Raw genomic sequence first — 12,249 nt, forward strand, 5'->3', positions numbered from 1 at the left:
ACACGAGTTTGGGGCACTGTTAACGGCACCTCTGCCGTTCTCGCCGACTCGGTGCTCCACAAGCCCGGTAGCAGTGGCAGCTCGGAGGGTATGGGGACAGTGGAGGCAGCTTACGGGATTAGAGGGGGCATCGGTGTGGGCGCCGATATGTGATAATCACCGGTTCGCTCCGGAGGTGGATGCTGGCAGGGATCGAGAGATTTAGGGAACTCTTTATTGACGAGGGTTTCACGAGCCTGGAGGAGGAATTTGGGTTGCCGGGGGAATTGGGTTCCATTACCTGCAGGTGAGGGATTTTGTGCGGAGGCTGGTTTCAACCTTCCCGTACCTGCCACCCCAGGGGCTACAGGATGGGGAGGCGAAGAGAAAGTGAGAAGAGGAGCTGGGTGGGGAGTTGGAGACCTGATAATGGGAGGAGGCCCTGAGACTTAATGCATCCTCGTCACGCGCCAGGCTCAGCCTGATAGTTTAAGGTGGTCCATAGGGCACACATGACTCTGGCTCGGATGAGAAGGTTCTTTGAGGAGGTGGAGGATAGGTGCGGGCGCTGTGCGGGGGGGGGGGGGGGGGGGGGGGGGGGGTCCTGTGAATCATGTCCATATGTTTTGGGGTATGTCCAAGGCCGAGGGGTTTCTGGCAGAGGTTTTTAGACGTCATGTCAGAGGTATTACAAATGAGGGTGGGTCTAAGTCCAGAGGTAGCGATCTTCGGTGTGTTGGAAGACGCAGGAGCGAGAGAGGCCGACGTCCTGGCCTTTGCCTCCCTGGTGGCCCGGAGGCGAATCTTACTAGGGTGGACAGATTCGGAGTCACCGAAGTCAGGGGTGTGGGTTAGCGACATGGCAGGGTTTCTCAGACTGTAAAAAATTTAATTTGCCTTGAGGGGTTCGTTGCAGGGGTTTACTCTGAGGTGGCAGCCGTTCATCGACTTCTTTGAGAAAAATTGTGGTTTTGTTTTTATTAAAATTTGATGTTGAAAACATAAATGCCTCAATGAAATATTTTCTAAAATAAATGTTTCTCTAAACTTTGCTACTAACTCAGTGCCTTAAAATAACCGTTAACACGCTTTTATATAGGTCTATTAATTAAGAATGATATTCGCAGCACGGTAGCACAGTTGCTTCACAGCACCAGGTCCCGGATTCGATTCACGGCTTGGGTCACCGTCCGTGCGCAGTCTGCACGTTTTCCCAGTGTCTGCGTGGGTTTCCTCCGCATGTTCCGGTTTCCTTCCACAAGCTCCGAAAGACGTGCTTGTTAGGTAAATTAGACATTCTGAATTCTCCCTCGGTGTCCCCGAACAGGTGCCGGAATGTGGCGACTAAAGGATTTTCACAGTAACTTCATGTTAATGTAAGCCTACTTGTGACACGAATAAAGATTATTATTACTAGGAGACATTCATTCTAAAGATCAAGATGTTAAATCAGTTTGGAAAGGGATAAGAACTAGTAACAGTAGAAAGTCACTTATGGGTATAGTTTATTGGCCCCCTTACAATGGCGGATTGAGAAAAAGGTACAGTGCTAATCATGGGTAATTTTAATCTATAGATTAAGTTGGCGAAACAGATTGGCAACGGTAACTTGGAAGATGAGATGCTAGAGTGTTTTCGGGAAAGTTTCTTAGAACAGCATGTGCTAGCGCCAACCAGACAGCAAGCGATTTAGGCCTTGTATTGTGCAATGTCACAGGATCAATTAAATTACCTCATAGTAAAGCCACCCCAAGGTAACAATAACATGACTGAATTTCACATTCAGTCTGAGGGAGAGAAGAATGGGTCTATGATTATGGGGAAATTAAGATATATAAAGACAGAGCTGGCTAAAGTGAACTGGGAAATTAGCTTAAGGGGCAGGTAAGCAGAGGTACAATGGCAGATAGATATTTCATAATACTCAGCAAAGATACATTCCAGAGAGAAATAAAAACTCTAGGGAAAGGAAGTATCATCCATGGCTACGTAAGGAAGTTATAAATAGTATCAAATAAAAGGAAAAGGTGTATAATTTCATGAAACATGGTAACAGATCATAGGATTGGACATAACATTTTAAAAAGTAAAAAACTAAAAGAAGAATGAGGGAGAAATTAAAGTATGACTGAAATCGAACAAGAACTATAAAAAAAACCAGAGGAGTTTATTAAAAAAAAACAGATGAGTTTCTACAAGTATTTAAAAAAGAAAAGATAAATTGAAGTGAGCATTGGTCCTCTAGTGTGTCTGGGGAAATAATACTGGAAAATTAGGAAATAGAAGGAAATTATTAGAACAAAAAGCTGACAAATCAGAGCTCCCGATGGACATTGTCCTTGGACCTTAAAAGAACTGGCTGCTGAGTGTAGAGGCATTGGTTTTAATTTCCCTAGATTGAGGAAAAGTCTAATCAGATTGGAAAATAGCAAATCTATATTCAAGGGAATGAGGGGGACAGAATGCAGGAAACTACAGGCCAGTTAACATCTGTCATAGGGAAAATCCTGGAATCTATTATTAAGGAGGTTATGGAGGATAAAATCTCAATGAGTTAACACGGTGTTGTGAAAGAAAAATATTGTTGGACTAATTGATTGGAGTTCCTGGAGGAAGTAACAGGCAATGCAGATAAATGGGAAACTGTGGATGTGTACACTCAGATTTTCAGAAGGAATTTGACACGGTGCCACTTCGAAGGGTACTACGCAAAATAAGAGTTCATGGTATAGGGGTAACAGATTAGCATGGATGGAGGATTGGTTTATCAACAGGAAACAGTCAGCATAAATGGGTCATTTTCAGGTTGGCAAAATGTTAGGAGAGAAGTGCCTCAGGGATCAATGCGGGTCTCAACTATTTACAGTCTATGACGACACAAATATAGGGAGGAAAGTAAGCTGTGAAGAGGGCAGAGGAGTTTGCAACGGTTATAGATAGGTTAATTGAGCGAGCAAAAACATGGCAGATGGAGTACATGGTGGGAAAATGTGAACTTGCCCACTTCGGTAGGATGAATAGGAAAACAGCATACTATTTAATATAGAGATTGCAGAATTCTGCGGTACAGAGGGTTCTGGATGTCCTGGTACATGAATCAAATAGTTAGTTTGCAGACACAAAGTGATTTGGAAGGCAATGGAAAGTTGATTATTTGATGGGGAATGGAATACAAAAGGAAGGATGCACATACACACACTTCTATATATTATTTAAGGGGTTATAACATTAAACTGGGTGGCAGTGTACACTGGAGTCTAAATGCTCTCCCAGTAGCAAAACAGCAGTTAAGATAACCAGGAGTCATAAATCATAGCCAATAGGACAGCCAGGCATGTCCAAGAAACACAATTAAAAAATCTAAAGTGGCTCTCACACCAGCCAGCACTCATATTTAGACTAGACCAGCAATGGCAGAATCTTGAAGGTAGGTTGCACATTGATATGACAGGACACAGGAAAACCACAAATAAGACATTGGAGAATATAACAGATTCAAACATTATCAATTTTTTAAAAATGGATTTAATTACCAGTCAAGTTAATTCAAATACTTACTTGAATTGTGTGCACCATGCTGCAACTGAATGCTTGAAGAAGTGAATGAATTCACAGTTGCCGTCTGTAATTGTGGGCTACTAACAGTTAATGGAGCTGGTGCAATTGGTGTTAATGCCCCACTGGATGCTACTTGGCCCAACGTGACAGTGTGCACCGGTGTCAGAGTTATCTGCTGGGTTGGTGCATTCTGAATTTGCACATTTTGCAAGTTCTGGATATTCTGCACCTGAAAGGTTTGCCAGGTAATTTCTCCAGATGGAGTCAATGTTGGGGCTCGTAATATTAGGGAGCCTGCATTTTGCACAACTTGTAATTGGAGATTCTGCAAAGCTTGCTGAGGAACGGCTTGAGCACCAATTGTTTGTCCTGCAATTGTCTGTATTGTCTGTTGTGGAATACTCTGAACCATCTGTGGCTGGACTGTAAATTGCTGATGTGACTGAAATTGAATCTGATGGTCAGCTGTTTGCGAGGTTGACGCTTGTAAGTCTTGTAACTGTGTTTGATCAACAGTAGTCGGATTCACATGAAGTACATCTGTTGCCTGTATCTGATCAGAGGTTTCAGCAGAATTAATACCAGAGGAAACTTGCTGTACATCATCAATATGATCAGGAACAACCATATGGCTCACTGAAGTTGTTGGCACAAATGAAGTTATATTAGTGTTAGATTCACGAGAAGCGGAGTTCTGCACAGCTCCAGTGATGCTTTGCTCATCTGTCCTTGCTGAGGTATCTATGTTATTTATAGCTTCTGATGAAACAGGTATAATCATCGGGCTTGACGTAGTAATTGCTGCAGCATTACTTTGAGTCAGGGGCTCTGAAGTAGGTGCTGTTCCGAGAGAATCAACATCAACGTTTCCAATGGGTACAAAGGCAACATTTCCTGTTAATCCAACAGGAACATTAGTAAGAAGTTGAGCTTGATTAGGATAAGATGTACCACTGTAAGCTACTCCTTGAATCTGCATAGGGACTTGAGCATTGCCCTGCTGTATCTGAACCGAAACAGCTGGTGACATAAGATTCTGCGTAGTCAGAATGTTGCCTGAAGGAGTCTTACCAGCAATTATTGCTTGGTTGGAGCCAGGAATAATTTGAATATGGCCATTACCATCTTGCTGTAATGCTGCATCTGCACCAGAAGAGGCTAAGCTCAGTTGTAAGTGCTGCCCATCTCCAGTCTGAATTTGTGGAATAACTTGATATTGAACACTAGGCACCACACCAGTTGGAGCTGTGGATGATCCTGGAGCGACAGCAAACACCTGCTGGTTCTGTAAACTTTGTAAAACATATTGTCCACTTGTTGGTACAGAAGCAGTGACTGGAGATCCGGGTACCTGTCCAGTAATTTGCACAAAATTACCAGCAGTATCTTTTGTTACAACAGTTGGTGTTGAAGTTATTAACTGCCATCCATTTGACGCTGCAAGCTGTGCAGAAGCCAAGTCAAGCGGCTAGAAAAAAAAACATGATTATCATACTACAATCCAAACATTAGAAGCTGCTATAATAATTACAATGCACTCTTTTCAGTCTGTGAAAAAAAAATCAATTGGACCATATTAAAATTTGGTCACTTAACACTAATTTAAAAGCTTGTTCCTGAAATGCAAGAGCCACATTACTTGTATTAAAAATATCACAATTCTTATTATGTTTTCCTTCCTGGAGTTCATCACCATTCTATCCTCCCTGCATAAAAACTCCCACTCCCATACTCAACCTTGTCATCTCAAGTAGCCTCACTATTCCATCATGTCAGTCATAGACAAGGTCATCTCTGGCCACCACTTAGCATCACTCTCCACTTCCATTTCCCTTCCAACCCACTTCCCTTTACGACCACCCCTGGAAAAACTCTCCCCCAGTGTCACTTAAAACTGTACTTCCAAATTCCCAACTGCTTAGACTTTGGCCCACCATTCAGCACAAATTTTCTGCAGCTGGTAATCTATTCAATCACACTCAGCACCACCTATGACATAGGGGCAGCATGGTAGCATTGTGGATAGCACAATTGCTTCACAGCTCCAGGGTCCCAGGTTCAATTCCGACTTGGGTCACTGTCTGTGCGGAGTTTGCACGTTCTCCCCGTGTCTGCGTGGGTTTCCTGCGGGTGCTCCGGTTTCCTCCCACAGTCCAAAGATGTGCAGGTTAGGAGAATTGGCCATGATAAATTGCCCTTAGTGTTGGGTGGGGTTACTGGGTTATGGGGATAGGGTGGAGGTGTGGACCTTGGTTAGGGTGCTCTTTCTAAGAGCCGGTGCAGACTCGATGGGCCAAATGGCCTCCTTCTGCACTGTAAATTCTATGATAATCTATGATGAACTGGTCCCAATTAAAGCCATTGTTCTCTTTCAACTACTGAGCACTCTTCTTGGAACAGTCCTCATCCCCACTCCCTTAAGTCTAAGGGTGTGGATTTAAACACTTACGGAGTTCAACAGGTTTAGCCATTTATCAGTCTGTTGAACTACATAAACTAAAGCACCTGCCAAAACTGACCAACTTCCTGTTCCCTTAATCCTATTCACATTAAAATGTTGAGCACCCAACTTCCCATACAGCCCCCCATGTTAGCTGATACTGTTAATAGCTCTCTTTCCTCAGATACTATCCCTCCCCTTCAAATCTGATCTCAGCAGCTTACTCCACACACAAAAAATAACAGCCTTGATTTCCCCTTTCCCCCAGGGAGAATGACCAATGAGAGAGAGAGCAATGGCTTTCAAAGGGATTAGTGTAAAGATGAAGGAGAGGGCTTGATTGAACAGATTGTTTGGCTGCAGATTTGCGAATGGCTGGTCATTGGCTAGATAACTGAGAATTTGCAAATGCAGTTGCAATTGATTTGGGATTAAGAAGGGGAAAAATAGAGTATGAAAGTAAGCTGGAGTAAACTGACTGTAAAAGTTTCTATAGGCATGTAAAGAGGAAAAGATTCACAAAAACTAATGTAGGCCCCTTACAGTCAGGAAAGGGGATTTCATAACGGGGAAGAAAGAAATGGTGGAGGAACTAAATTCGTACTTTGCTTCTGTATTCATAAAGAAAGACATGAATAATGTACCAGAAATCCTGAGAAACACAAGTTTTAGTGAGTAGCTGAAGGAAGTCTGTATTAGCAAAGGAATGGTTTAATGGCAAATAGATCTCCATGGCCTGATAATCTTCATCCCAGAGTACGTAAGTAGCCCAAGAAATACAAGATCCATTGGTGGTCATTTTCCAAAATTCTTCACTCTGGAATAGTTCCTACAGATTGGAGGTGAGCAAAAGTAAGCCCACTATTCAAAAAGGGAGAGGAACAAGGAACTATAGACCAGGGTGCCGAATGTCGTTAGTGGGGAAGTTGCTAGAGTACATTATCAAGTATTTCATAGTCAGCATTTGTAATGCAGGGGTGTAATCAGAAAAAGTCAGCATGGATTTACAAAAGAGATCATGCTTGACAAATCTGCACGAATTCTTTAGAACATAGAACAATACAGCGCAGTACAGGCCCTTCGGCCCACGATGTTGCACCAAAACAAAAGCCATCTAACCTACACTATGCCATTATCATCCATATGTTTATCCAATAAACTTTTAAATGCCCTCAATGTTGGCGAGTTCACTACTGTAGCAGGTAGGGCATTCCACGGCCTCACTACTCTTTGCGTAAAGAACCTACCTCTGACCTCTGTCCTATATCTATTACCCCTCAGTTTAAAGTTATGTCCCCTCGTGCCAGCCATATCCATCCGCGGGAGAAGGCTCTCACTGTCCACCCTATCCAACCCCCTGATCATTTTGTATGCCTCTATTAAGTCTCCTCTTAACCTTCTTCTCTCCAACGAAAACAACCTCAAGTCCATCAGCCTTTCCTCATAAGATTTTCCCTCCATACCAGGCAACATCCTGGTAAATCTCCTCTGCACCCGCTCCAAAGCCTCCACGTCCTTCCTATAATGCGGTGACCAAAACTGTACGCAATACTCCAAATGCGGCCGTACCAGAGTTCTGTACAGCTGCAATATGACCTCCCGACTCCGGAACTCAATCCCTCTACCAATAAAGGCCAACACTCCATAGGCCTTCTTCACAACCCTATCAACCTGGGTGGCAACTTTCAGGGATCTATGTACATGGACACCTAGATCCCTCTGCTCATCCACACTTAAGAACTTTACCATTAGCCAAATATTCCGCATTCCTGTTATTCCTTCCAAAGTGAATCACCTCACACTTCTCTACATTAAACTCCATTTGCCACCTCTCAGCCCAGCTCTGCAGCTTATCTATATCCCTCTGTAACCTGCTACATCCTTCCACACTATCGACAACACCACCGACTTTAGTATCGTCTGCAAATTTACTCACCCACCCTTCTGCGCCTTCCTCTAGGTCATTGATAAAAATGACAAACAGCAACGGCCCCAGAACAGATCCTTGTGGTACTCCACTTGTGACTGTACTCCATTCTGAACATTTCCCATCAACCACCACCCTCTGTCTTCTTTCAGCTAGCCAATTTTTTCTGATCCACATCTCTAAATCACCCTCAATCCCCAGCCTCCGTATTTTTTGCAATAGCCTACCGTGGGGAACCTTATCAAACGCTTTGCTGAAATCCATATACACCACATCAACTGCTCTACCCTCGTCTACCTGTTCAGTCACCTTCTCAAAGAACTCAATAAGGTTTGTGAGGCATGACCTACCCTTCACAAAGCCATGCTGACTATCCCTGATCATATTATTCCTATCTAGATGATTATAAATCTTGTCTCTTATAATCCCCTCCAAGACTTTACCCACTACAGACGTGAGGCTCACCGGTCTATAGTTGCCGGGGTTGTCTCTGCTCCCCTTTTTGAACAAAGGGACCACATTTGCTGTCCTCCAGTCCTCTGGCACTATTCCTGTAGCCAATAATGACATACATTGAGTATGTAACTAGTAGAGATGACCAGGGAGAACTAGTGGATGTGGTTTAATGAAACTTTCAAACGCCTTAAGACAAGGTCTCACATAGTAGATTACTATGTAAAGTTAAAGTGCATGGAATTGTTAGTGTCTTGATATGTATAGAAAGCTGGTTAGCAGACAGGAAGCAGAGTTCGAATAAATGGGTCTTTTCCCAAATGGCGGGCAATGACTAGTGGGGTACCATCAGTGCTAGGACCCCAGCAGTTCACATTATATATTAATGATTTTATCGCTTCTTTGCCTTTTGGCTCAGATCAAGTGTCAGATCAAGCCCAAGATGAGGTGCAATGCCTTTTCTTGTCAGCTTGGATCTTGTATGTCTCTCTTGTGGAGACAATGAAATGGCTAGAATTTCACTTTTGTTTTTGGAGGAAGCAATGAGATGGATTACGGGTTTGCCATGTCCACTCTGCACATTGGCTTTGTAACTTTATGGGTGGGATAAAAAATTAAAATATATAAATGATTTGGACAAGGGAACTAAACGGATCATCTCCAAATTTGGGAGGGTGAGCAATGAGGAGCATGCAGATGCTTCCATGTGATTTGGACAGGTTGAGTGAGTATATGCATGGCAGATAAGTAGATAAATGTGAGGTTATCCTCTTGGGTAGCAAGAAAATAGGACGGCAGATTATCTGAATGGGTGCAGATTAAGGGGGGTGGATACTCAGCAAGACCTTGGTGTCCCTGCACTTCAGTCGCTGAAAGTAAGACACAGGTATAGCATCACTTTCTAAATCTGCACCCTTCATTCCTGGAAATATGTTTGCATACCTCCAGCTTCCACTCCAACCATAATACAATTTATAGCCTTCAGTTACAAATGTTTTCCTACGTTATAGTGACAATGGAAATATATTCCTTCTTGCCCAATTCAATCAATTTACAGACTTTGACATGCCTGACTACATCACTTTCCTCCAAAACCTCTTCATCCTTTTGCTGTGTGGCGTGCTCTACTGGCTCCAGTTTTGTCCATCAATTCGTCGTCAGTGAATCAGTCATCTTGGCTCCCCTTCCTGCTCCCATGCCATTACCTGAAGTACACAAGGATCTTAGGCTCCCTGTACTGGTCATCTACCTTTTCCCCTCTGTGACATCATTGGAAAACAGTGTTAGTTTTCATACATATGCAGACCCAACTCTACCTCTCCACCCCCTCTCTTTTCTTATAATAAATTTAGAGTACCCAATTATTTTTTCCAATTAAGGGGCAATTTAGCATGGCCAATCCACCTACTCTGCACAACTTTGGGTTATGAGGGTGTGACCTACGCAGACACAGAGAATGTACGAACTCCACACGGACGGTGACCCTGACCAGGATCATACCCAGGTCCGCAGCGTCGTGAGGCAGTAGTGCTAACTACTGGGCCACCCACCACCACCTCTCTCGATCCTTTCCATTGTCTCTAATTTGTCACACTGCTTGTCCGACAACCAGGATTAGAGGAGTCAACGGCTACCTACAATTTCTGTTCCACACACAGCCCTCTCCCTAGCACATATTTATCCACCAAACCAGCCTGTTCACCCGTGTAGTATCTGACCTGGAAATGAGTTTCCTACCATATATCCCTGCCATTACCAACACTGCCTCCATAACGTCACCAGACTCCATTCTAGTCTCCACTCATCTGCTGCTGAAACCCTGAACTATGCACTTGTTACCTCTGTTGCAATGTACTTCAGGCAACCTTTCAATATCTACCCTCCATAAACTGGGGCTCAACCAAAACTCTGCAGCCGGTATCCGAACACACAAGTCTCATTTATCCATCACCCCACTGCATGCTCACCTACTCAGACTCCTGGTCTGGCAATATCCCAATCTTAAAATTAATTTCTAATCTTTCCATGACCTTGCCCTCATCCCATCTATTAATCCTCCTCCAGCCCCAAGAACTCTACACTCATGCAATTTTGGCCCCCTAAACATGCCCTATTTTAAAAGTTCCACCAATGGTACCTGTGCTTCAAGTTGCCTAGGTCTTAATCTATGGAAATCCCTCTCCAAATCTAAACATCCTTTAAGATGCGTCTTAATTCTTTGACCAAGATTTTAATTATCTGATGTGGCTCAGTACCAAATTTTGTTGATAACTCTTGCGAATGATTTATTTTAAAATCACTACCAGCTCCGCTTCTAATTCAGAAGCATATTCTCACTTGATAGCAAGTCTTCATTTATCTATTAATCAGAACACATACCCTACAATCAAGTAATTAGTGCTTTAACCTTAAATACCTGAAGAAAAAAAAAGACACTTCCCAACTCTCCCATCATTTTGGGAGGTCAGCATTGAACATGTAAAACCATGACTCCAAGAACAAGGCAAATATGGTGTACCTTGAAACTAACCCCTTCCTTCCAAAACCTTGATATCTACAAGGCTCAAATAAACAGTATTATGGTATACTCAGCAATCGGCATCATCCTATTTAATTAATTAGCACTATGCCATAGATCCAATGACGTACTAGAACTGCAGTGTATACAATTCATCGGATGCATTGCAGCAGCTCACCCAAGGTGACAAAGCAGTACCTCATCCCTGTGACCGCTACCATGGAGCTGGCTATGAGCAGCAATATCAAGAAAATACCATTATCTCTGAAGTATCTATCCAAGTCATAACACTACCTGGCTTAGAAACATTTTTCCATTCCTTCAATTCGACTAGGAAATATCCTAGAACTTCTTACCCAACATGTGGAGCACCATGGCAAACTTTCCCAGTAATCAAGCCAAGTTGAAGGGCAGGATGGCAATTCCCCATCTGTCAACTTTTGAGTTTCATTGTTTCAAATGTGTGCAAGAAATTGGAGACTGGATTTTCAAATCTTTTATTTCAGCCAAATTACAAATTTATTAACTTGCATTAATTTCATAAATTTTGCCCTCCATTTTGGTCAAGAGAAACAGCTATCATGGTTCCTTGGTCAATGGTTAGACAATTTTGAAGAATGGATATTTTTTCAAAGCCATTTTTTTTTTTTTTGGTTTGGTATATATTCCATAGAATCCCGACATTGCAGGAGGCCATTCAGCTCTTTGAGTCTGCACCTCCCAAGTGCTCCACTTTCATCCCACAGTCCAAAAGATGTGCAGGTTAGGTGGATTGACCATCATTAATGCATGGTGTTGAGGATAGGGTTCCAAATTAGCCAACAGCAGGTTGGATCCATTTGCCATCACAAGATTATTGGGATGGCAGATAAATAATAAATAAATAATCTTCATTATTGTTACACGTAACACTCCAAATGAAGTTACTGTGAAAAGCCCCTAGTCGCCACATTCCGGCGCCTGTTCGGGTACACAAAGGGAGAATTCAGAATATCCAATTCACCCAACAGTGACCCAAACAGGAATCAAACCTGGGACCCTGGCGCTGTGAAGCAACAGTGCTAACCACTGTGCTACCATGCTGTCTTAATAATGCCAAAAACTTTATCTACATCAAATATCACTTCCCCTCTCACCCATCTCAAACCCCAATATAGTAAAAATCACCCCAATATTTATAGACCTCCCTCTGACCTCTCCACAATTGCTTCAGATCCCAGGAGTTCTCTTCCAACTGTGTGTCCTAGTTTTTCTGGAATTCTTGTACCAATGCCCCTAGATGCTGTCAAAATACTGCCAGAGCTCATCAGAAGGTTCTCTTCCCGATGCTCTTAGATTGCTGTGCAACCAAATGTTGATTAACATTATATTCTT

At 42.9% G+C, this 12,249-nt stretch overlaps 1 protein-coding gene across 2 annotated transcripts in view; it reads right to left on the minus strand.

The window, feature by feature from the left end:
- Window positions 1-12,249, minus strand: part of LOC140391609 (transcription factor Sp3-like) — a 68,094-nt gene that overhangs the window by 36,896 nt on the left and 18,949 nt on the right. For both annotated transcript variants that reach the window (XM_072476280.1, XM_072476271.1), the window contains one exon: window positions 3,538-5,005. In XM_072476280.1, coding sequence (XP_072332381.1) covers window positions 3,538-5,005 — 1,468 coding nt within the window. The remainder of the gene's footprint in view (window positions 1-3,537; window positions 5,006-12,249) is intronic.

Source organism: Scyliorhinus torazame, chromosome 2 (assembly GCF_047496885.1).
Source record: "Scyliorhinus torazame isolate Kashiwa2021f chromosome 2, sScyTor2.1, whole genome shotgun sequence".
Lineage (NCBI taxonomy): Eukaryota > Metazoa > Chordata > Chondrichthyes > Carcharhiniformes > Scyliorhinidae > Scyliorhinus > Scyliorhinus torazame.